The sequence below is a fragment of the Oryctolagus cuniculus genome, chromosome 13 (assembly GCF_051225735.1).
Source record: "Oryctolagus cuniculus isolate XC-2025 breed Fujian yellow rabbit chromosome 13, ASM5122573v1, whole genome shotgun sequence".
NCBI classification, from domain to species: domain Eukaryota; kingdom Metazoa; phylum Chordata; class Mammalia; order Lagomorpha; family Leporidae; genus Oryctolagus; species Oryctolagus cuniculus.
Window position 1 is genome coordinate 54,998,501 of NC_142879.1, and position 26,781 is coordinate 55,025,281.

The window sequence follows — 26,781 nt, forward strand, 5'->3', positions numbered from 1 at the left end:
TGCACCCCCATAGAAACACAAAGTGAAATATATTGTTTGAGTACTCGTTATAGCATTAAATCTCAATGTACAGCACATTAAGGATAGAGATCCTACATGAGGAGTAAGTGCACAGTGACTCCTGTTGTTGACTTTACCAATTGACACTCCTGTCTATGGCATCAGTAATCTCCCTATGCTCCAGTCATGAGTTTCCAAGGCTATGGAAGCCCTCTGAGTTCTCCGACTCTTATCTTGTTTAGACAAGGTCATAGTCAAAGTGGAGGTTCTCTCCTCCCTTCAGAGAAATGTACCTCCTTCTTTGAAGACCTGTTCTTTCCACTGGGATCTCACTCGCAGAGATCTTTTGCCAGAGTGTCTTGGCTTTCCATGCCTGAAATACTCTCATGAGCTTTTCAGCCAGCTCCGAATGCCTTTAGGGCTGATTCTGAGGCCAGAGTGCTATTTAGGACATCTGCCATTCTATGAGTCTGCTGAGTATCTCACTTCCCATGTTGGATCACTCTCCCCTTTATTTACTCCATCGGTTAGCGTTAGCAGGTACTAGACTTGTCTATGTGTTCCCTTTGACTCCCAGTCCCTTCACCATGACCAACTGTGAACTGAAACTGATCACCTGGAACAGTGAGATGGCATTGGTACATGCCACCTCGATGGGATTGAATTGGAATCCCCTGGTATGCTTCCAACTCCACCACTTGGGGCAAGTCAGCCTGAGCATGTCCCAAATTATACATCTCTTCCCTCTCCCATTCCCACCACCATGTTCAACAGGGATCACATTTCAGTTAATTTTCAACACTTAAGAATAACTGTGCATCAATTACAGATCTAAATCAGTCATATTAAGTAGAACAGATAAAAAAAACTACTAAGAGGGATAATGTATTAAGTTGTTCATTAACAGTCAGGGCTATGCTGATCAAGCCACCATTTCCCATAGTGTCCACCTCACTCCAACAGGTTTCCCTCTTGGTGTTCAGTCAGTCGTCACCGATCAGGGAGAACATATGGTATTTGTCCCTTTGGGACTGGCTTATTTCACTCAGCATGATGTGTTCCAGATTCCTCCATTTTGTTGCAAATGACTGGATTTCGTTGTTTCTTACTGCGGTATAGTATTCTAAAGAGTACATATCCCATAATTTCTTTATCCAGTCTATCGTTGATGGGCATTTAGGTTGGTTCCAGGTCTTAGCTATTGTGAATTGAGCTGCAATAAACATTAGGGTGCAGACCTCTTTTTTGTTTGCCAATTTAAATTCCTTTGGGTAAATTCCAAGGAGTGGGATGGCTGGGTCGAACGGTAGGGTTATCTTCAGGTTTCTGAGGAATCTCCAGACTGACTTCCATAGTGGCTTGACCAGCTTGCATTCCCACCAACAGTGGGTTAGTGTCCCTTTTTCCCCACATCCTCGCCAGCATCTGTTGTTGGTAGATTTCTGCATGTGAGCCATTCTAACCGGGGTGAGGTGAAACCTCATTGTGGTTTTGATTTGCATTTCCCTGATTGCTAATGACCTTGAACATTTTTTCATGTGCCTGTTGGCCATTTGGATTTCCTCTTTTGAAAAATGTCTATTGAGGTCCTTGGCCCATCTCTTAAGTGGGTTGTTGGTTTTGTTTTTGTGGAGTTTCTTGATCTCTTTGTAGATTCTGGTTATTAACCCTTTATCTGTTGCATAGTTTGCAAATATTTTTTCCCATTCTGTTGGTTGTCTCTTCACTCTCCTGACTGTTTCTTTTGCAGTACAGAAACTTCTCAATTTGATGCAATCCCAATAGTTGATTTTGGCTTTGACTGCCTGTGCCTCCCGGGTCTTTTCCAGAAATTCTTTGCCTGTGCCAATATCTTGAAGGGTTTCTCCAATGTTCTCTAGTAACTTGATGGTGTCAGGTCGTAGATTTAGGTCTTTAATCCATGTTGAGTGGATTTTTGTGTAAGGTGTAAGGTAGGGGTCTTGCTTCATGCTTCTGCACGTGGAAATCCAATTTTCCCAGCACCATTTATTGAATAGACTGTCCTTGCTCCAGGAATTAGTTTTAGATCCTTGATCAAATATAAGTTGGCTGTAGATGTTTGGGTTGATTTCTGGTGTTTCAATTCTGTTCCATTGGTCTATCCATCTGTTTCTGTACCAGTACCATGCTGTTTTAATTACAACTGCCCTGTAGTATGTCCTGAAATCTGGTATTGTGATGCCTCCGGCTTTGTTTTTGTTGTACAAGATTGCTTTAGCTATTCGAGGTCTCTTGTGCCTCCATATAAATTTCAGCACCATTTTTTCCAGATCTGAGAAGAAGGTCTTCGGTATCTTGATTGGTATTGCATTGAATCTGTAAATTGCTTTTGGGAGAATGGACATTTTGATGATACTGATTCTTCCAATCCATGAGCATGGAAGATTTTTCCATTTCTTGGTATCCTCTTCTATTTCTTTCTTTAAGGTTTTGTAATTTTCATCGTAGAGATCTTTAACGTCTTTGGTTAAGTTTATTCCAAGGTATTTGATTGTTTTTGTAGCTATTGTGAATGGGATTGATCTTAGAAGTTCTTCCTCAGCCATGGCATTGTCTGTGTATACAAAGGCTGTTGATTTTTGTGCATTTATTTTATACCCTGCTACTTTGCCAAACTCTTCTATGAGTTCCAATAGTCTCTTAGTAGAGTTCTTTGGGTCCCCTAAATACAGAATCATGTCATCTGCAAAGAGGGATAGTTTGAGTTCTTCCTTCCCAATTTGTATCCCTTTAATTACTTTTTCTTGCCTAATAGCTCTGGCTAGAACTTCCAGAACTATATTGAATAGCAGTGGTGAGAGTGGGCATCCCTGTCTGGTTCCAGATTTCAGTGGAAATGCTTCCAACTTTTCCCCATTCAATAGGATGTTGGCTGTGGGTTTTTCATAGATTGCTTTGATTGTATTGAGGAATGTTCCTTCCAAACCCAGTTTGCTTAGAGTTTTCATCATGAACGGGTGTTGTATTCTTCTTACTTTCAAGATTTATTTATTTATTTGAAAGTCAGAGTTACACACAGAGAGAAGGAGAGGCAGAGAGAGAGAGAGAGAGAGAGAGAGAGAGAGAGAGAGAGAAAGGTTCTCCATCCACTGGTTCACTCCCCAACTGGCTGCATCGGCTGGAGCTGTGCTAATCTGAAGCCAGGAGCCAGGAGCTTCTTCCAGGTCTCCCACATAGGTGCAGGGGCCCAAGGACATGGACCATCTTGTACTGCCTTCTTAAACCATAGCAGAGAGCTGGATTGGAAGTGGGACAGCCATGACTTGAACCAGCACCCATGTGGGATGCCAGCACTGCAGGTGGTGGCTTTTACCCACTACACAACAGTGCCGGCACCCTGAATTATTTCTTTGGAATAAATTTCCAGAATTCTAATAGTGGATCAGTGAATATTAATAACTTTGTAGTTCTTTTTTTTTTTTAAGGCAAAAGTTTCACTGGAGAAAACCCAACAGACTGGAGGGAAGGGGCGAAGATGAAGAAAGAGAAAGAGGAGGGCATAGGAGAGAGATCAAGAGACAGAGATATTAGGAGACCAACAGACAGACATAGACAGAGAGAGCAGGAGATGGAGAAAGAGAGAGAGAGACAACTTTGTAGTTCTTTACAGGATACTTTTCAGAGGTGTCACACCAATTCATGATGCTACTGATAGAGACAGGCACTGACGGCACCATTACTTGTCAACAGTTTTGGATCAAGCGTGTTGCAGTTTGTAACATCCCCATCCCATACTGGAGTGCTGGTTTGAGTCCTGGATATTCTACTTCCCATCCAGCTCCCTGCTAATGAACCTTAGAAGGCAGAAGAAGATGGCCCAATGCTTGGGTCCCTGCCACCCAAGAGGGAGCTCTGGATGGAGTTCCTCGCTCCTACTGGCTTCAGCCTGGGCTTAGCTGTTATAGCCATCTGGGCAGTGAACCAGAATATGGAAGATTGATATCTTTCTCTCCCCATCTATTTCCCTCTTACTATGTCCCTCTGCCTTTCAAGTAAATATATAAATAATAAATCTTTTAAAAAATAAATCAAAGGTTGCAAACTGAGGCTCTGAAGTCCATATTGGCTCACAGAAGTTATATGTCCTCATATATCTGGGAATGACTTTGGTTTTCTTCATTAGGTTGTTTATTGTCATACAGCATTTCAATATTTCCCTTAAAGATGTAGAAAAATGAGGCTGGCATTCTGGCAGAATGGATTATGCCACCGCAAGTTAAGCTGCCGCCTACGATGCAGGCATCCCCATATGAGCACCTGTTTCAGTTCCAGCTGCTTTACTTCCAATCCAGATCCCTGTTAATTTGTCTGGGAAAGCAGCAGAAGATGTAGGAGAACCAGGTGGAGTTCCAGGCTCCTAGTTTTGACCTGGCCCAGCCCTGGCCATTGCAGCCATTTGGGAAGTAAACCAACGGATGGAAGATTGTTGGCTCTCTCTAACCTTAAAAAATAGAAAGGTAGAAAGGATAAGTATAATGAAGAACTACATACTGACCACTTAAACAAATTTTAGTATTTTACATTTTCCTTTTTTTTTTTTTTTTAATTTGACAGGTAGAGTTAGACAGTGAGAGAGAGAGAGACAGAGAGAAAGGTCTTCCTTCCGTTGGTTCACTCCTCAAATTGCCGCTATGGCCGGTGCTGCGCCGATCTGAAGCCAGGAGCCAGGTGCTTCTCCTGGTCTCCCATGTGGGTACAGGGCCCAAGGACTTGGGCCATCCTCCACTGCACTCCCGGGCCACAGCAGAGAGCTGGGGTGGAAGAGGAGCAACTGGGACCAGAACCCGGCACCCATATGGGATGCCGGCACCGCAGGTGGAGGATTAACAAGTGAGCCAGGGCGCCGGCCCCTCCTTTTTTTTTTTTTAATTTATTTATTTGAAAGGCAGAGTTACAGAGAGACAGAGGCAGAGAAAGAAAGGTCTTCCATCCTCTAGTTCACTCCCCAAATAGCCGCAATGGCCAGAGCCAGACCAATGCAAAGCCAAGAGACATGAGCTTCTTCCAGGTATCCCACGTTGGTACAGGGGCCGAAGCACTTTGACTATCTTCCTCTGCTTTTCCAGGCACATTAACAGGGAGCTGGATCAGAAGTGGAGCAGCCGGGACTCGAACCAGTGCCCATATGGGATGCCAGCACCACAGGCTCTGGCTTTACCTGCTACACCATAGCGCAGACCTCTTCAGTTCATTTTTAAATAAGTAAAGCAATATATATACACACATTTTACGTATTGTTCTATATCTCATTTCTTCTCCCTTGCCAGAGTTACTACCAGTTTAAATTTTGTATTTATGTTTCCATGTAAATTTTTATACTTCCATTATATGGTCTATACAACTATCGACAGTTTATCAACTTTTTTAGATGGTATTATGCTCTAGGGATATTTTTATATTGCCTTTTTATTCACTATTGTTTCTGAAATATATCTGTGCTGATATATTAGGTATATCTTATCTATTTTAATTTTTATACTGTGCATGTTTTATTCAAATAAAAATACATATTTTCTACTTAAGCAATCGAAAGGCCAAGCAATACCAGGCTGTCATGTAGCAGTTGCCTGTTTAAGTAGGTCATGTGACCTTCAACTGAATATAATCACAACAATCAGATCAATTTTTAGCAAGAACAGGAGTCTTGGGCCTGGCCCTCCTTTTAGAGAGCTTCATTCTGGTTCTCTGGCTGTGACTGCCTCCATAGGCCAGGAGTCTTCAGGGCTATGGAAATGTGCCCTGAACCATTTCAGAACATGCTTTGGGGTATCCAGGATTGAGACACTGCCTTGCCTCAAAGGGCCCAAGAACACCATTCCTCTTCTGTTTGAGTTGCAAAGCAGTTTTAGTTTGTGATCTGGCTGCATTGTAAATCTTTAAAATCTTCCTGTTTTAAATGGAATTATATTACTTTTATTATAACCAAGTTTTCACTTTTTCACATATTCATCTTAACTGTAATTCTGTATGTCTAGTTTGTCACTACATTAAAAAAATATTTGTAGAAATTGCTATCTTTGTAGAACAGAATGCTAATACCTTCTTTGTTTCTGTTAGATGATTTAAACCATCACACCAGCCCTGTGTGGTCTTCTGGTGCAGTGTGTTAAGCTGTCAGGACACCTACATCTCATTTCAGAGTCCCTGATATTCCACTTTCCATCCAGCTCCCTGCTAATACACCTGGAAAGCAGAAGATGATGGCTCAAGTACTATTCCTGACACTCATGTGGGAGATTCAAAAGGAGTTCCTAACCTCTCCTTCCCATGTTGCACATTGGCAACAAACTTTTTGAATACCTTATATGTGTCTCTCTCTCTGTATGTGTGTGTATACAAACAACTGAAGGCAAGAGAGTATGTATAGTTTACCAATTTCACAATTACATTTTATGATAGTATAAATGCTTTATCACACAATTAAAATATAGTTTATAAATATATAATTATATGTATATATTTTTCCAGTCCTAGTTTTTCAGGGGAGGGTTATTCTGAATGCTTTTTTAAGAAATAGTAAATTTCCTTAAAGAATTTCTTTGTAGGTCATGATTATAGATCTTTTCCAGTAAGGACAAACAAGTGATTTGCATGTTACAGACAGAGGTAACTAGAGTGCAATCTATTCATTCATTTATCCAAGAAATACTGCTACTATGTGTCTTTCATGAACTAGGAGCAGGGCATACAGAGATAAGACTTTTTTCCCCTCCAGGTGCTCTGTGGCAGTAATGAGACCCAGTGAAGAGGATTTTCACAGAGAACCTCAGAGACCCACAGATAAATCACTTCCTCAGACATGGTGGAGGAGTGAGAGCAGGATTTCCTGGCAAGATGGCATATGAACTGAGGTTTGAAGAACTGTCATGATTTGTTCAAAGAAGAAGGTTTGGCAAAGGTCATTCCGGGCTAAGACAAATGTGTTTGTGAAGGAAAGGGTACATAAGTAAAAGTGGCACTGTAAACACTATTGGGTGGGAAGGTAGGGAGTCAGAAGAAAAGGGCTGGTGAGATACATGTCAGATGATGGGGGTATGGTGTGTGATGCCTACCAACCTACATTTCATCACCCAAGCAGTGAGATCCCTTAACATGTTCTAGACAGGAGTAGCATGAGCCAGTAGGCATTGCAGAAGACCCTTTGTTGGGGCCTGCAGGGAGAGGCACTCTGGGGGTGTGAGATGCAGTTCAAGACACCAGTGAAAAGGCCACCACGGTGGTCAGGGTAAGACACAGTGAAAGGACATCTTCAGAAGATAGGCTTGACTCACTTTCATTTACCTGCCAAAGAATTATTGTGTCAAGTTTTAATTCTGGAAAATTCTCAGTTATTCTCTCTACAAATCCTCTCGTCTGCCACTTCAGACCTTTTCATCCTTGCTTCCACACCTCTTCCTAATTTTTGGTTTATTTTCTATATTGTATCCATTTAAGGTTTTTGATACCTGTCTTCCAGTTCATTAATTCTGTAATCTGCTATTTACCAGGGTATTACAATGAACTAGCTGTCATACCTTGGCTAAGTTACAAGATGGATTAATTGTCTGTGTGTTTCAGTAGTCTCATATGAAAATGGAGACAATAATATAACCCACATTAGAGGGTTATTATGAAGATTCAGTGTATTAGAATTCAAAAAAGGATTAGAATAATGCTGATACAAAGTAAGCATTCAATAAATATTAGTTATTGTTTTTATTATTTCTGTTTTAAAAGTTCTACTTTATTTTTTTCTCCCATGTCCTCATTTTAAACAGAGCAACTATCTCCAATTTATTGAGTAAAGATTAATGAACTGCCTAAAACATTAGAACTAAGATGAGGTTAAAGTTCTACTTAAGTTGCTAGTTTGGGCTCCTAGCGTCAATATGTTCACACAGTTTTAGCCCATTCTCCTACTAACCACTGTCATTCCCATTCATTTTTGTAAAAAATATGTCAGAAGGGATGTAAAAGTACAGGATTATTGACTTGTTCACCCTTTACTTTGTGAAATGAATAATAGTTTTGGGGTAAACACAACATAGGCCTCCTGTATTAGTAATTGATAATTTTGTAAGCTGCACTGTAAATGATTGTCAGAGTGTGTTACCAGATAACACCTTTGTGGATCAGAAAATAATTTCCAGTGGGTAGAACAGCAATCTTGTGATGGTTTCCTTCTTTGAAACATTGTTCTTGAATGAAGTAAATTACTTTGGATAAGCTACCTATTCAAGTAGATTCTTCTACCACCATCAATTGAGAGAAAGAGATATAGGTGTTCACTTACATTAAGATGATGTGACCACATAATTTAAGAAGTCAAAGAATGACTCAAAAGCAACAATTTTTAAAATCAGTTAATACCTTTAGAAGACATTCTTCTTTAACATTTAAATGTCTTATGAGTGATAATCTCATAAAAAGTCAACTTACTCATTTTTATCTAGAATGCATTTTAGAAGTCTTAAACAATTCAGCACAAACAGTGCTAAAAGACAGATATACTTTACTAGCCAAACAAGGTATTGCATAGGATCCCCTTGAAAATAATTCCAAACAATGATTTTGGTCACATCCTACACAGCACTTGGGATACCTTTCATCAGTGTTACAGCTAATCTAAGAGAAGACACAAACATGGCATTCAACAGAAATAGGTGAACATGAGGTGTCCCCTGCTGACCTCACAGGCTCAGGGTCACAACCACAACTTTAGAGAGCAGAATAAGCAACAGCAGCATCCACAAAAACCAAAGAAACATCCCCTCAAAATAAACAAAGCAAATAAAATCACGCAGCTTAGCTGTAGTTTTTAACAGTGTTTAAATTATAACTGTTAATTTCAAGTGTTGGTTACCTAATGCTTAGGAGGAAGAGAAAATCCTTATAAATGAACTGAAAAATCTGCTTTCAGGCAAATATATAACTTATGAAAGATAAACCACACCTTACAAGCCTACCATGACTTCAAAACTAGGAGAAGCAACATCTTGCTGTATTTAAATTATAATAACTTCTCCCATTTTCCATATTCAGAACTATTCTGTGCAGCTACTCCTACACTGACTACTTGACCTTTTTTTTTTAAAACCTGTTTTGCATCTTAGGTTAGCAAACAATTAAAAATGCAAAAGCAAGGAAGACTAAGAGCAAGGCTATTCAAAGTGTTAGAAAAAGCAAATGGAGATAAAAAGCAAAAGATGAAGCCAATTTTTAAAAGTAGTCTGTGTAGCGACTGGTGCTGTGGCCAGGCTGAAAATCAGGACCCAGAAACTCCATCTGGGTTTCCCATGTGAGTGGCAGAGGTCCAAGTACTTGGGCCATCTTTCTCTGCCTTTCTCTGCCAGGCACATAAGCAGGGAGCCAAATTGGATGTGAAGCAGCAGGTACTTGAACCTGCATTGCTGATATGGGCTGCCAGCACTGCATCTTTAACCTGTGTGTGCGCCTTTCATAGAGCACACATTCCAGTGTCCTGCATAACTTGCACATGCTCGTCTCCTGATCGTGTCCTTCTCTGCATTTTTCCTAGATCACACTGGTGGTCTTCTTACCGGTGTCATGGCCTCCAGTCTCATGCCCCTGGTACATGTATAATTTTGCAGGTGATCTTTTACTGTAATCTTCCTAAAATGCTGATTGGTTCTTATTACTCACTCTTAAATCATTTTAATGGCTTCTAAGGCTAAGGGACAGAAACAATATTATAGTCACATTTATGGCCTAGGGATTATGGCAAAGAATTAACAAGGGTTTAAAACTGAACAAGCTAAGAGAGAACTAAGAACCTGGGAGTCACCCTATCTTAGGAATATAGGTTTTGCCGCATAAAATATATTGAGTAATATACTTGTGAAAAGTGTAATGGGAGGGGTAGAGGGAGAGGGATGGAGAGAGGGAGAGGAAGGGGGAAAGGGAGAAGGTCCTTTTAAAACTTTGTCAGGAGGCCGGCAGGGAAGTAGGAACAGTGAATCCCATTAGGATGGGGATGGAACCTGACACCAGTAGTTGGACTATGTGGCCACCTGGCTTCCAGCAATGGCGGGTGGGGGCTAGAGCCTAGGATGGTGTCAGGGTGTAGATCGTGCCATAGATAAGAATGTGCCATTTTATTAACAGGGGAATGTTAAACATTAGAGTTTCCACGTTTTGAAATTTGCTGGACTCTTGTGGTACAGTTGTTAAGTTGATACCCTGAATATAAGCAAGCATCCAAATACCATGAAAAAGCCCAACCACAAAACATAACTCAAAATACTGTCTCTAAAACAAACAAAAAAGACCTTTTTTATTTCTGAAAATTTCATGATCCTAATAAACCTAAACCTAGTGTTACATATGTGACCTTTCATATTTTAGAAATCACTATGGGTGAAATCTTGAAGTACAAACATCTTAATTTCATAGAAAATAAAGTTTCTTTTCCCTGCCCTGACGTGAAAACCCCACACTACCTGCACACCGAGCTGGGACCTACCGTGCTGCTGGTGAATCTGTTGGTGTAAGCTGTGATGACACCACATCTGCTCCCAGTGAACAGCTGGCAACTGTCAGGCACCCAAGCACAACTAGTCACCTTTGAAAAAAGACACAGCAAATATCACCATGTTTTAAAAGCATGAAAAATGCTTCTATTTTTCTGACAGAGATGTATGATCAAAAAATTTCAGGTATACATTTTTACTTGAAATGACTACAATGATGGCATATACAATCATAGCATATTCTGTAACTTTAAGCCAAGTATTTAAAGGTTGCTTCCAAATTAAAATGCAGAATGTATACTCTATGATTTTATGCTATTATACATATGTTGTTATTGTTCATCAGAAATTTAACAAAATGATCCAGGATTTAGATCCAAGCTTAGGGATGTATGTGTGTGTGTGTTTCACACATTAACCTGCTTTTTACTTTTTTTCTCCTCTCATGTTTTTGCAAGAGAAACATGGTACAAATAAATGGGAGTATTTCTTATGACAGTTCTGAAGATTGTTAAGTAGAAGAAAGTTAAATGTGGAGAAAAAAAGTTAAGATTATTCTTTTGGCCCAGAATCCTTCAGGCCTAATCATGGAAGCGACATTTAAAGCAGTTCTCTGTGTGGCCAATAGGTCTCCTTTTGGCATTAGCTGAGCTGTCTCAACTACTCTTTTTCCCTTGTGCCTTCTCAGTCCCACTTTCCTCACAGTTCACTAAGAAGGTATAGGTCATTAGCGAGGAACTCTTACCCTTCCCTCCTCTGTACCTCAGTGTATCTCCAAGACTTCTGAGTAAGAGGAGAAGGTTCCTCCATTTTCAGGTTAATTCTGCCCCACCTCCAGGCATCCTTAGAACACTTGTCCTTCCTCTTTTATAGTTTCAAATTCTATTTTCCTGTACATACAAATGTGCTTAAGTCTCTGCTATACTAGGAAATGGCTTTCTTTGATTTTGATTTTGATTCTCAATATACCATCAGGGCCCAATGATCCAAATATATTTTTTCATTTTCTCTTTTTAATAGTTCTGTTTGTAATGATTGATATTTCATAATTTTTATTCTCTTAGAGATCTTCCAAAGAACAAAAAAAGGATATTTTTTATATGAGGTTACTATAAAAAGTTTGTGGAAAATGCCTATTATGGAAAAACTGTGCATGGATCTGAAAATTTTTTTAATGAACATAAACTTATCTTTCAATACCATTTTTCCACAAAATTAAAAAGTATTTGAAAGACAGAAACAGAGAACAAGAATGAGAGCTCTTTTCCATTAGGTTCACTCCCCAAATCTTGCAATGTCCAAAACTGGACCAGGGCCAAAGTCAGGAACTTTAATCCACTACCGGTGGGAATGTAAACTATACAGCCACTTTGGAAGACAGTATGAAGATACTTCCAGAAACCTGAAAATAGATCTACCATATGATCCAGCAATCCCACTACTGGGAATCTACCCAAGGGAAAAGAAATCAGTATATTAAAATGTGATCTGTACCTCATGTTTGGTGCAGCTCAATTCACAAAGCTAAGATATGGAATCAACTCAGATGTCCATCAACTGATGAATGGATAAAGAAATCATACTATATATACACTATGAAATACTACTCAGTTGTAAAAAAAAATGAAATCCTGTCTTTTACAACAAAATGGATATAACTGGAAACCATTATACTTAGTGAAATAAGCCAGTCCCAAAAGACAAATATCATGTTTTCCTTGATCTGTGATAACTAACAGAGTACCAGAAATGTAATGTATAGGAGTGAAATTGACATTTTGAACTTTGATAGTTGTTTATAGTCCTAAACAGGATTTTTTTCTTATTATTATTTGTTGAACTGTTTACTTAGTGTAGGGCTAATCTTATGAGTATAAAGTACAACTGATCATTGTAAAAATTGAGAGAGGGATTAGGAGTGGAAGGAGGAAGAAGGGTGGGAGCGTTGGCAGGAGGGAGGGTAGGGTGGGAAATATCACTATATTCCTAGATCTGTATACATGAAATATATGAAATTTATATACCTTAAATAAAGTTAAACAAAAAAAGAGTATCTTTTCAGGGGCTGTCACTGTGGCTTAGCAGGTAAAGCTGCTGCATGTAATGCCAATATCCCATGGCAGTTCATGTCCTAGCTGCTACACTTCCAATTCAATTCCTTGCTAATGGCCTGAGAAAGCAATGGAAGATGGCCCAAGAATTTGGGTCTCTGCCACCTATGTGGGAGAATAGGATGAAGCTCCTGGCTCCTGGCTTCAGCCTGGCCCAGCACTGGTCCTTGCAGCCATCTGGGGAATGAACCAACAGATGGAATATCTCTTTCTCTTCCTCTGTAACTCTGAATGTATATGATATAAGTAACTCTGCAATGTTTAAACTCTTATGTGACATATATACATACATACACAAAATGGAATATTATTTAGCTTTAGAAAAGGAAATCTTGTTACTTGCAACATGAATAAACTTGGAGGACATTATGCTAAATGAAATATCCAGGTACAGAAAGACAAATAAGTATGATCTTGCTCATATGTGGATTCTAACAAAGCTGAATTCATCTAAGCAGAGAGAAGAATGATGGTTGCTAGGATCTGGGGGTAGGGGAAATGGGGAGATGTTGGTCAAAGCATACAAAAGTTTTAGTTATGCAGAATGAATAAGTTTAAGAGACCTAATGTACAGCATGGTGTACAGTTAATAACACTATGTTGTGTTCTTGAAATTTGTTGGGCAAATAGATTCTAAATTTTCTTATCATGACAAATGGCCCTAAACAGCACTCTGACCTCAGAATCAGCCCTTAAGGCATTCGGATCCATCTAAAAAGCTCATGAGAACATTTCAGGCATGGAAAGCCAAGACACTGTGGCAAAAAATGACCTACATGAAGGATCTCTGTGAGTAAGATCCCAGTGGAAAGAAGGGGCCATCAAAGAAGGAGGTATTTTTCTCTGCAGGGACAAGAGAACTTCCACTTTGCGGATGGCTCTGTCTAAATACTGACAGAGTCTGTGGACTCAAAAGGCTTCCATAGCCTTGATAGCTCATGACAAGAGCCCTGGGTGGTCACTGACATCATTGTTAAATCAACAACAGGAGTCACTGTGTACTTGCTCCCCATGTAGGTTCTCTGTCATGTTAATTCTATGAGAATTAATGGTAAAACTAGTCTTCAAACAGTCCTTTATACTTTGTGTGTCTGTGTGGGTGCAAACTGTTGAAATCTTTACTTAGTATAGAGTTGATCTTTTGTATATAAAGATAATTAAAAATTAATCTTAATGAAGAATGGGATGGGATGGGAGAGAGACTAGGAGGTGGGATGGGAGTGGGGGTGGGAGGGCAGGTATGGGGAAGAATTGCTATATTCCTGAAGATGTACCTATGAAATTTGCATTTATTAAATAAAAGCTTTCTAAAAAATAAATGTTCTCATCACACATACACAAATGATAACTATGTGAAGTGGAGAGTATGTTAATTAGCTCAACTGTGGTAATCACTTCAAATGTCACATTATATACCTTAAATATATATATAATTTTTATTTATCAATTATACTTCAATAAAACTGGAAAAATTAAAAAAAATTAAACCATATAAAAATAACTATACTTAAAAGAACTTTTATTCATTCATTGGGTCTGCTAAATTAATAGTTAATTTACTTGGCAAAAACAATCTGAATAAATGCTTGGGTTTTTATATTTTTAACTTTTATTTAATAAATATAAATTTCCAAAGTACAACTTATGAATTATATAGCAGCTTCCCCCCATAACCTCCCTCCTACCCACAACCATCCCATCTCCCACACCCTCTCCCATCCCATTCTTCATCAAAATTCATTCTTAATTATCTTTATATACAGAAGATCGACTTAGTATATACTAAGTAAAGATTTCAACAGACTGCACCCACAAAGACACACAAAGTATAGAGTATTGTTTGGGTAGTAGTTTTATCGTTAATTCATATAGTACAACACATTAAGGACAGAGGTCCTACATGGGGAGCAGGTACACAGTGACTCCTGTTGTTGGTTTAACAATGATGTCAGTGACCACCCGGGGTTCTTGTCATGAGCTGCCAAGGCTATGGAAACATTTTGACAAGCTTATCATGATTTATGGTTATAACTTTTGTCTTTGGATATATATTTCTATCTACATAAAAATGCTTTGATTAATACAAGCTAGTATGCCTCAAAACTAAAAAAGACATTTTTATTAAAATTTCTAGTAAGGTTATTTTTCACTGTCCCTTTACTTTTACTTCTGTTAGTTTACTCATAAGCAAGATAGCAAATGGGTGATGACTCTTTTTTCAGCTTATGCAAAGAAGTCATTGCTCTCCTTGCATGCATTGCCAAAAATTCCCCCAAAGCAGCTTATACCATTCCTAAAGAACTCAGGGAATATAATACATTTTAGGACACATGAACAGGCTGCATATGTTACATAGGTAATAGAAGTCAGGAAATGGTAAGATAACTTCCTATTGGAAGATGGTCTACATTTACACGGTACTTAATAGTTCAAAATTTCTTTCACAAACATTAGAAACATTTTTACAACAGTTTTGGGAATATTATTATGCTGGTTTTAAAGAGGAGGAAAGAAACTCAAATTTGGAGAGGTTAAGCTATTCCCTAAAGGTTACATAATTAGAAAATAACAAATCCAGGAGCTTAACACAGATTGCAAAGTTTTAGGCCAAATGTTCTTCTTACTACATCACAATGCCTGAATATCTGGCCTATTTATAAAAACCAGGTATAAAAGACAACACTATGGTTAAAGAAAATGACCTAGTGACAAAAGCAAGTGAACCCTGAGAAGAAAGCAATGCTGATTTTGTTCAAACACTGTGCCTTCAGCTGGTGCTGAGTAGGAGTTTACAATAATACTCTGTGAGAAAGTGGGTTAAGAAACAAATTTGGGATCATAGTCAGAATAGCAGTAGTGAGGATGTCTGAAAACACTGTAAACATCATCAGCTTCTTGACTGATTTAAGACATTAAAACATAGCTATCAGGGCCGGCGCTGTGGTGTAGTGGGTAAAGCTGCCGCCTGCGGTGCCAGCATCCCATATGGGCACCAGTTCGAGTCTTGGCTGCTCCACTTCTGATCCAGCTCTCTGCGATGGCCTGGGAAAGCAGTACAAGATGGCCCAAGTCCTTAGGTTCCTGCATGGACATGGGAGGCTTGGATGAAGCTCCTGGCTCCTGGCTGCAGATTTGCACAGCTCTGGCTGTGGCCATTTGGAGAGTGAACCAGTGGATGGAAGACCTCTCCCTCTCCCTCTCCCTGTCCCTGTCCCTGTCCCTGTCCCTCTCCCTCTCCCTCTCTCTCTGCCCCCCTCTGAATCTCTGTAACTGAATCCGAATCTCTATAACTCTGCCTTTCAAATAAACTAAATAAATCTTTAAAAAACCCTTAGCTATCAATCTTTTTTTAAAAAATTATTTTTATTTTATTTGAAAGGCAAAAAGTCACAGAGAGATGGACAGAGATCTTCCATCTGCTGGTTCATTTCCAAATGCCTGCAACTGCCAGGGCTAGGCCAAGTCAAAGCCAGGAGCCTAGAACTCATTCTAGGTCTCTCAGGTACTTGAGTCATCACCTGTTGCTTTTATGGGTGCACATTAGCAGGAAGCTGGATTGAAAGCAGAGTATCTAGGACTGGAACTAGGTACTCTGATATGAGAAATGGGCATCCGAAAGGGTGACTTAGCCATTACACCACACACCACCACTGACTGTTTTGTAAAGAATTTATATTACAAAAAATAGTTTACCTGGTATTGTTGTGAACTTTGTATAAAGTTTATTGGAGGCTCACTCTGCTTACTCTTCAACCTTAAAATGTTATCAGCATATCCCCAGCTCAGGATGGCTGACCACTGAATGTCAGTACTGTTCATGCTTCTCACACCTCAAGAAAGAGAAATAAAGGTATCAGATGGTCACTGCTCAATTGTCACATGACAGTCAAAACAACTGCAGGCTAAAGATTGAAGTTTACAAAGCATTTAGTGCAAAGCCATCTTTTTACCCCTGAGATGGAAAAATTTATATTAGTTTTAGTACTTTAGTGCTGACTTCTGTTGTTTCAAGTAGAATTTATTTGACTTAGAACTAAAATTTTGGTTAGGAAACTTTTATGATAAACAATGATAGTTCAGCTTACACTTCACATTCTGAGAAATATTTCCTTTCAAAAATAAATGTGAACTAGAAATTCCTTAAATAACTTTCTAGATATGTGTAGATACCTTTTGATACTAGAAAGAGAACACTTCTGGAGTAGAAGCAATATCTACCTTGAGAAGGGATTACTTAATTCTGTCACCTGCAGGACTCTGCATGGCAGACCTTCATTCAAGGAGGTTCTGTTCTTTATTCTCCATTTTATACAACATACTATTATGCTCTTTTGGCATAAATATTTGGAAATTTTGACATCCTTTCTCAGTACTACTCATAATCTATGCCTAGCTGGTAAGCTGAAAACAGCTAAATGCAGTGTACATGCTATAAATGGTATTGTCCTTTAAAATGCTTTAAAACTAGCTTCAGGAGTTTTAAGAAGTGGGGATGTGCTTTATTTATTCTAGTACCTAGCAGAATACCCAGCTTATGGAAGAGTAAAACAAATATTTCTTGAACGAATCAATGGCACATGGAACATGTAATTAACAGACTGTTTGCCAAATACTGATATCAGTTTCCTAACAGACAAATTGGAATATATTCACTAAATATAAGTTCTTCAAAATACAAGATTCTAGGGAAAGGAACTACATATGAGTCTTAGGATCTCCCAAAATTTACTATATTGTTTGGCATGCAGCAGGTATAGATAATAAAATTTTTCATTCCTGGTATATAAGATGCACCATCTCTGTAGTCCCTTACCCTCTTCAGTAAAAGAAATTTCTTTACCTATTAGAACAGTGGATCTTAAAAAGGAGTTTGCAAGAGTTTCTTTTTTAGCATGTGTAGATTTGCACTGAAGGACCACAGATTCTAATGCAGTTTGTCTGAGGTAAGACCCAAACAAGTATATTTTGAAAAAATGCACTTAGACAATTCTGAGGTACCTTCAATTCTCACATAATTGACTTGTATTGCGCTTCATAACATTAAAACCATTCAATGTAGTTGTTTCATTGTATTATACATGTATAATTAAGTAAAACCACATAATCCAGGTCTCCCACATGATGGCAGGAACCCAACTACTTGAGCTATAGGTACCTCTCAGGGTCCACATTAGTAGGAAACTGGAATAAGCAGGGCACCAGTTCAAGTCCCAGCTTGAGCCCAAGCACTCTGATGTGGGATATGAGTATCTTGGCTGGCATCATAGCCACTAGAACAAATCCCTGGACTCTAAATTTTTTTAAAAAGCAAATCATTCACATATTTCTTAAAATTTTAAAACTCAATAGTAATAAATTCCTTATGCTACCTTATGACTAATTGTAACATACTAGTGAGAATAAACCGATGATACCAAAATACTTGTGATTAAATAGATTTATCTGATCCCAATTCACTAAAACGTAGAAGAAATGGTATGCATTTTCTTTTATTCCTAACTATAAAAGCAAGAATTCATTTCATGACAGAAATAAGGGTGCGCATAAACAAATTATGGCCTGATCAGCACACTGGACTTCTGTTTGCCATGGATACTAGCACCCCTAAATTGAACTGGGGAGAGTGTATAGGTTCACAACATATGGAGCTTTCCCTGAGGAGCATAGTGCATTGAAGGTAATGTTAAATGCTGACAGAGCTGTCTGCTAAGGGGCATCTCATCTATACTTGGCTTTCAGACAAATCTGCATACAACTTGTTATGAACAGATGAGTGCCATCATTTATTTATTTTGGGGTCCGTGGGTTGATGCCTAACAACAAAAGAGAGTTGTTGTGTGTGTTGAGTGAAATGGGGTTAATTTGGAAGGTCTGAGTGATTAGTTAAGTGGAAAATGTTCCCAGCTTTCCAGTGTTTAGCTGACTTTTAGAAATATTAGAGTTCTTCACTATACAGCGCTTTCCACATGTTGCTTTTAGTGTGTAGGGAGTCAGAAAAGGATTGACTTTCAGGCATAAATGCTTCTAAAACCTGTTTTCAAGGCCATTCTAACTCCTTTTTTAAATGTGTTTAAACCCCTGACTACATTGTTTGAGGAACTAGATTTGCTGGTCAAATGCATCTGTCTATTCTAGGGTTCAAGATCCTCCTTGTATATACCTATCAAGTTCATAAAGTTTTCATCCTGTGAGCAGAACCATATATTCTTTTTTTTTTAAATTTTTTTTTTTTTTTGACAGGCAGAGTGGACAGTGAGAGAGAGACAGAGAGAAAGGTCTTCCTTTTTGCCGTTGGTTCACCCTCCAATGGCCGCTGCAGCCAGCGCGCTGCGGCTGGCGCACCGCGCTGATCCGAAGGCAGGAGCCAGGTACTTATCCTGGTCTCCCATGGGGTGCAGGGCCCAAGCACTTGGGCCATACTCCACTGCACTCGCTGGCCACAGCAGAGAGCTGGCCTGGAAGAGGGGCAACTGGGACAGAATCCGGTGCCCTGACCGGGACTAGAGCTTTTCACCAAGGACTAAGAACATGTTAGAAATAAAACATCATACTTAGTGAAGTAAATCAGCCCCAAAAGGACAAATACCCTATGTTCTCTCTGAACTGTGGTAGCTAATAGAGCACCTAAAAGGTAATCTATAGACGTGAAATTGACTATTTGAGTTGCAATGACTTTTGTCTCAACTGTTGAGGAAGTTTTTTTTTTTTTCACAATATTTGTTGAACTCCTTACTTAGTATAGATTAATCATATGTGTATACAGTTAATTGAAAATAGATCTTAAGAAAAATAATGGGAATAGAAGAGGGAGGAGGAAGAGGGGTTGTAGTGTGGGTGGGAGGGCAGGTATGGTGGGAAGAATCACTTTGGTCCTAAAGTTGTGTTTATGAAATGCATGAAGTTTGTGTTTCTTAAATAAAAGGTTTCTGGGAGAAAAATCAATTTAATATTTGAGAAAAAAAGAAATAAAACAAAATAGTAGCACAGATAACCTGAAAACATTCAAATCTCATGAAAGCTATATCAGGCATGATTTTCGTTATGTTTTATTTTACCTTGTTCTTTGCTGTACGTCATAAGAAGACAGAAATTTCGGGACAAACCACAGATTGCTTTGGTAGGCAGAGCTTGGAGAGAACCAAATCTTTCTCCATGGGGTTGACTGAAGCAAATCACAGGTACCGGAGCACTTGGTGAACCCACATACTCCCCCCATTTCAAGCCTTTTATCCATGACAAAGGACTCTAAAACCAAGGAAAGCAAAAAAAATATGATTTTTAAAAAAGGTAGTACTATTTCTAACTTAAACCAAACTAAGTAAGAGAAAGTAACCTGTTTGTAAGCTGTTTGAAGCAAGAATTATTTTATATTTTAATTTCTGTAGAGCACACAGAAATATGTGTTCCTGTTTGATTTTTATTTGGTGGCTCTGGCATAGGTTATGTGAAGATGTTTAATAATTCAAAATTCCTTGAAATCTGAGCAGGGAAGAAAAAAGTTTTACTAAGTACATTTCTTTCAGGCTAGCTAAAATACCTTTTGGGGTATTGTAATTTGGTAGTATGACAAGTTGCATGCATATAAAACACTTTGAATTAAGACTGCACTAGCACAAAAGAGCTAATTTAACTACAAGCTCCTGTAAAACAGGGAATACTTCTGACTCATCTATGTGCCTGAAACATATTTGGCTGTCAAAATGTGTTTGACAAATGAATGGAAAAGTGTTTATGTTGCATACTGAAATGAGTAGAGCAAGTAATGTTCCAGAAAATACTAGTGAGTATTACAGAAGAAAACAGAGAAGAGTTGTCAGTGAAGAACCAAGAAGAGGTGGGGCTCGAAGAACAACAGGATTTAGATACAGAAAGGGGAGGGAAGACTGTAATGAGTGACAGTCATGAACAAAAATCCAAAAGTTTACTCCACTCCCAGTAAAAGTAATTATCAAGAAGAAAATCAGGGGCCAGTGCCGTGATGCAGTAGGTTAATCCTCTGCCTGCGGCACTGGCATCCTATATGGGCACTGGTTCTAGTCCCGGCTGCTCCTCTTCCGATCCAGCTTTCTGCTATGGCCTGGGAAAGCAGTAAGGATGGTCCAAGTGGTTGGGCCCCTGCACCTGTGTGGGAGACCTGGAGGAAGTTCCTGGCTCCTGGCTTCGAATCCGCACAGCTCTGGCCATTGTGGTCATCTGGGGAGTGAACCAACGGAAGGAAGACCTTTCTCTGTCTCTCACTCTCACTGTCTGTAACTCTACCTCTCAAATAAATAAATGAAATCTTTAAAAAAAAAAAAAAGAAGAAAATCAAGGAAAGAAACAATGTCCCTTTAAAGAGCTTCTCCCAGGACCTGTGTGGCACAATGGGTTAAATTGCCACTTGTGATACCAGTATTCCATATCATCACTCTGCTTTGCTGTACTTTTTCTTTTCCTGTCCTTCCTTTTCTTTCTTTAAGATTTAATTATTTATTTGAAAGGCAAAATGACCGAATGAGAGAGAAAGACAGTGATAGATAGGTCTTCCATCTGCTTGTTCACTCCTTAAATGGCAGCAATGGCCAGGGTTGGTTCATGCTGAAGCCAGGAGCCAGGAACTCCATCTGGGTCTCTCATGTGCATGGCAGGGGCCCAGGTACTTGAGGCATCTTCTGCTGCTTTTCCAGGCATACTTAGCAGGGAGCTGGATCAGAAATGGAGCAGCCAGGACTTCAATCAGTACTATTATGAGATGCTAGAATCACAGGTGGCAGCTTAACCTGCTGCAACATGACACTGGTGTCTACTCTGCTTTTCAAATAATAATAACAACAATAATAATAATTATTATCATTATATTCATTTTTTCTTTTTTGGACTATTTTATTCTGTATTAATCTCTTCCCTTTTAATGGATTTTTCCCTCTATACATTTAAAAGTTTAGTTACTTTACTTTCTACTTTTCAGGGGAAATGCTATATAAACATAATGAAGGTAATATGGTAAGGAATTTTCTGTCATTTCCACAAAAAAGTCTAAATGATGTTCAGATAATTTTTCAAAGTTAATTATAAAATAGGCATCACTGGTCTACATGTTATCATTTAAAATAATCATGTCATTTTAGGGACCTCTAATAATTCTGTAGACATTTAGGGATACATAGTAATACACAGAATACACAGTTTTGAATGAGACGGTGGTGGTCTGAAAGACAAATATCTCTGGAAAAGTTGAGGACTTGGGGAATGCTCAGGTGGGAACATTGTTCAGATCAGATATTCTGAAAACAAGTTCTTTAAAAAAAAAAACTTCAGTTTATCAATGGTAAAGTTGAGAAAAACACATGTGCTAAGCTCTGTTATGACTTATCATTCGCAATCTATTATCAGAAAATTCCTTTCATATGAATTGCAGAGTTTAAGGTTTGAGTTTTTCAATTACTCACACAGATATAATGGCAACTTTTATATTGCAGTATATACAAAAAAGGAGTGCTTTATTTAAATACTTTTCGTACACCTCTGATTGCTTTTAACTTCAATGATTAACTGAAATTCACATAAGCATATGTGGATCATCCAGATGAGCACCTTACAACTGAGTATTGCTGCTCAGCCTGAGAGAGCTTGTGTTCACATTTTGTGTAGATATTAGCAGAAGGCCTAAGGAGTCAAGGAGCAGCACTGTGTGGGAGGTATCACAGTGGTTCAGATAAAGAAGAGCAGTAGCATAAACATGATGACACGTCACAGAGAAGCACAGGCAAGCCAAACTAAAGAACTGGCAAAAACAAAGAAAACAAAGAGGACTGAAATGAAGGAGCTGCTGCTTTAGATAGGGAGGTCAGAAAAGACTCTTTGAGGAAATGATATTTGAGCAGAGGTGTGAGTAGAATTAAGAGCAAACTGGGGATGTTATGTGGGGACAGGTCATTGCAGGTGGAGGGACAGTCAGTGTGAAGTCCTGTGGTAGAAAAACATTCCCACTGTGAGCAGACTGCTCAGACCCTTAATATATACCTTTTTTTTTTTTTTTTTTTTTTTTGACAGGCAGAGTGGACAGTGAGAGAGAGAGACAGAGAGAAAGGTCTTCCTTTTGCCGTTGGTTCACCCTCCAATGGCTGCCGCGGCCGGCGCACCGCGCTGATCCGATGGCAGGAGCCAGGAGCCAGGTGCTTTTCCTGGTCTCCCATGGGGTGCAGGGCCCAAGCACCTGGGCCATCCTCCACTGCACTCCCTGGCCACAGCAGAGGGCTGGCCTGGAAGAGGGGCAACCGGGACAGAATCCGGCGCCCCGACCGGGACTAGAACCCGGTGTGCCGGTGCCGCTAGGCGGAGGATTAGCCTATTGAGCCGCGGCGCCGGCCTATATACCATTTTTAAAATAGCTAATCACCAATCAGTAGAATAGTAAATTAAATGGTATTGTCGTGTTTATACTGTTAAATTGATATGTTAAAGTATTGGGATATAGTTAAAATAAGTGACTTTGGTAATGAATATAGCTAAAATGATTTGGGAGGCTTCAAGAATACAAAAATAAAAATCTATCTTTCCTCTCTGATGTGCAACATTAGCAATTTGGCTTTAGCAAAAAAAAAAAAAACACTGAAAGATTGATTTTTTAAAAAAAGATTTATTTATTTATTTGAGAGGCAGAGTCACAGAGAGGTAGAGGCAGAGAGAGAGGTCTTCCATCTGCTGGTTCACTCGCCAGATGACCGCAACAGCTGGAGCTGTGCCAATCTGAAGCCAGAAGCCAGAAGCCAGAAGCCAAGAGCCAGGAGCTTCTTCCAGGTCTCCCATGTGGGTGCAGGGGCCCAAGGACTTGGACCGTCCTCCACTGCTTTCCCAGGCCATAGCAGAGAGCTGGATTGGAATTGGAGTAGCCAGGTCTCGAAACAGTTCCCATATGGGATGCCAGCACTGCAGGCAGTGGCTCTACCCACTGTGCCACAGTGCCGGCCCCAAGACTGGTATTTTAAAATTGAATTTCACTGGTTGAAAGTTGTACCTGTTTGCAAATTTGATACATATGAGCTATGAACATAAAGAATTTATATCTAGTGTTCTGAGATATTTAAGAATTATTACAGGGGCCATCGCTGTGGCACAGAGGGTAAAACCACTTGCCTGCAGTGCTGGCATCCCATATGGGTGCCAGTTCGAGTCCCAGCTGCTCCACTTCCAATCCAGCTCTCTGCTATGGCCTGGGAAAGCAGTACAAGGTGGCCCAAATCCTTGAGCGCCTGTACCCGCATGGGAGACCAGGAAGGAGCTCCTGGCTCCTGAGTTAGGATCAGCACAGCTCCGGCTGTTGCAGCCAATTAGGGAGTGAACCAGCGGATGGAATCTCTTGTCTCTCCTCTCTCTGTGTAACTCTGACTTTGAAATAAATAAATAAATCTTTAAAAAAGAAAAAAAGAATTATTATAAGAAAGAGTGGTCAAAACAATGCCTTTGACAAGCCTTTTCTCTCAAGACAGATCAGATGACTGCAATTTGAGATCCAGTGTTTTATTTCATCCTTCAGGACCCTTTTTTTTTTCTGTGACTCCCTTCTGCAAATCCTGTAACGCTTTATGATTCACATTGTACATTGATTTTACTGCTAAGACTTGCTTGCTTTATCTATTTCAAAGTAAAAAATATACCTATTTCCTATTTTCAGAGGCACTGCTTTGCATCGTCACAATCTAGGCAGGCCAAAGAAATACATAGATTTCCCCCTTAAGTATCAACCAAAACCTTCACCCATCAGTCACTGCTTTTGGTTGAAGATAATACCCATGACCACACTGTGTGTTTACATTGGCATACCTATGCTCTCACTGTGCTCCTCTGATGGTTCCTCTCCTCTGGTTTGCAAAACTCTATTTTGTCCCTGTCTTGTAAAGCCTGCCTTGGGAATAACCTGAGGAAGACCACTGAGGAAGACCCTGAGGAAGACCACTGACATGATCAATCCTTTTCACCCTCTGTGCTCCCCAAAACATTGTCTTCATATTACCACTACAGCACTGGCAATACAGGACACAGTTTTAGCTGCCTGCATGTTTCTTACACCGGAAAATGCACTTCTTTAGGCTGAGAACATGCTATTCATTTCTGTGTCCCTAGGGCCCGGAGGAGGGCCTGGCAGTGCAGGAAACTGATCAAGGTTTTGCTGAACTCTACTGAAATCCAAATGACATACCGGATATGCAATTTCTTTGACCTGTTCTCGAGTCTCCCTGAAAGCAAACTGCACTAACAACCCTACAGCAGCTGGAAGTTCTCCTTCAATGTTGAGTTTGGTTCCAGGTCTGCTTGCATGGGCTGTGTGGAACAGCTGACGAGGAGTCTGCCCATAGGTTTTTATCATGGTTTCTAGCGCGCGCCTCTGAACGGGATCTTCAACTGCAGAGACATCCATTCCAAAATATGTCTGCAGAATGAAAGAACAGCAGATAAGTAGTATAAAGCAGGACTTGGCAATACTACTCAAAAGATAGGCAACAATTTATTTATTTATTTAAGCAATAGTTTATTACTTTTAAAATGCTTTTGATCTCAGGTTTACAATCATCAGTGTTTTCACTGGAATCAAAACAGAAGTAATCAATAACTCTGAATGGGGAAACAAAAATAACATATCTTGATTAGTGTTAATTAGATATGTTTACAGAACTGGTTTTTAAATTTAAGAGTTGAAATGGCCGCAATAGCCCAGGCTGGGCAAGGCTGAAGCCAGGAGCCACGAGCTTCCTCCAGGTCTCCTATGTGGGTATACTGAAGCACTTTGGGCCATCTTCTGCTGGTTTCTAAGGGGCATTATCTGGGAGCTGGATAAGAAGTGGAGCAGCTGGGACTCACTGATGCCCAAGTGGGATGCCAGCATCACAAATGGTGGCTTAACCTGCCGTGCCACAGTGCTGGCCTCTACACGTGTGTTTTAACTCTACTTGTAGTTGTTACAGACACTTGTAGATTTTTCATGATCTACACAGATAATTATAGCTGGAGGGGAAGTTGGAGATCAATCTAATTTTAAAGTTCAGAAAATAGGAGATTAACAATCTGTTGCAACTGCTTTTGAGTAGCCACTAGGCAGTACCAGGAAGTGTCATTCTCATAATTTGCTTTTTCTTCTTTTTAAACTTCCCACTCCCTAAGAAATTTCCTTTTATAGGCCTCCTTCAGCTTCTAGTACCATGGGCAGGCAAGCCCATCTACCAACTTCCCACCTAACCCTAATCATCCCACTGAGACTTATTTCCCTTCACATCTCCAAAGCCTAGCAAAATAAATATTTCCTGAAGAGATAAGAGTTTTTTAAAAGGTTATCCAAAGCATAACAATTTTATTTCTAGGAGCTTACTGTAAGGAAATTAAGATGTACATAAAGAAATGACCTTGGGAATATTAACTTTAAGAGCAACCAAATCCTAACTAAATATCTAATAAGAGGAGACTATGGGCCGGTGCTGCGGCTCACTAGGCTAATCCTCTGCCTTGCGGCACCAGCACACCGGGTTCTAGTCCCGGTCGGGGCGCTGGATTCTGTCCCGGTTGCCCCTCTTCCAGGCCAGCTCTCTGCTGTGGCCAGGGAGTGCAGTGGAGGATGGCCCAGGTGCTTGGGCCCTGCACCCCATGGGAGACCAGGATAAGTACCTGGCTCCTGCCTTTGGATCAGCGCGGTGCACTAGCCGCAGCGCGCTGGCCGCAGCGGCCATTGGAGGGTGAACCAACGGCAAAAGGAAGACCTTTCTCTCTGTCTCTTTCTCTCACTGTCCACTCTGCCTGTCAAAAAAAAAAAAAAAAAAAAAAAAAAAAGAGACTATGTAAAGACATTATCAAATAGTCATACTATGAAATAGTAGGTAGCCATTAAATCAAATAGGATGATATTAATGACTTGAATAAATTTTTTTTTTTATTTTTTTTATTTATTTATTTTTTTAATTTTTTTTGACAGGCAGAGTGGACAGTGAGAGAGAGAGACAGAGAGAAAGGTCTTCCTTTGCCGTTGGTTCACCCTCCAATGGCCGCCGCGGCCGGCGCGCTGCGGCCGGCGCACCGCGCTGATCCGATGGCAGGAGCCAGGAGCCAGGTGCTTTTCCTGGTCTCCCATGGGGTGCAGAGCCCAAGCACCTGGGCCATCCTCCACTGCACTCCCTGGCCACAGCAGAGGGCTGGCCTGGAAGAGGGGCAACCGG

General features: G+C 39.9%; 1 protein-coding gene across 12 annotated transcripts in view; it reads right to left on the reverse strand.

Annotated features, from left to right (window-relative positions):
- Positions 1 to 26,781, reverse strand: part of LYST (lysosomal trafficking regulator) — a 229,791-nt gene that overhangs the window by 18,190 nt on the left and 184,820 nt on the right. For all 12 annotated transcript variants that reach the window (XM_008268236.5, XM_002717342.6, XM_008268235.5 and 9 more), the window contains 4 exons: positions 24,780 to 25,010; positions 19,657 to 19,846; positions 16,295 to 16,431; positions 10,484 to 10,582 (listed from right to left, as the gene is read on the reverse strand). In XM_008268236.5, coding sequence (XP_008266458.4) covers positions 10,484 to 10,582; positions 16,295 to 16,431; positions 19,657 to 19,846; positions 24,780 to 25,010 — 657 coding nt within the window. The remainder of the gene's footprint in view (positions 1 to 10,483; positions 10,583 to 16,294; positions 16,432 to 19,656; positions 19,847 to 24,779; positions 25,011 to 26,781) is intronic.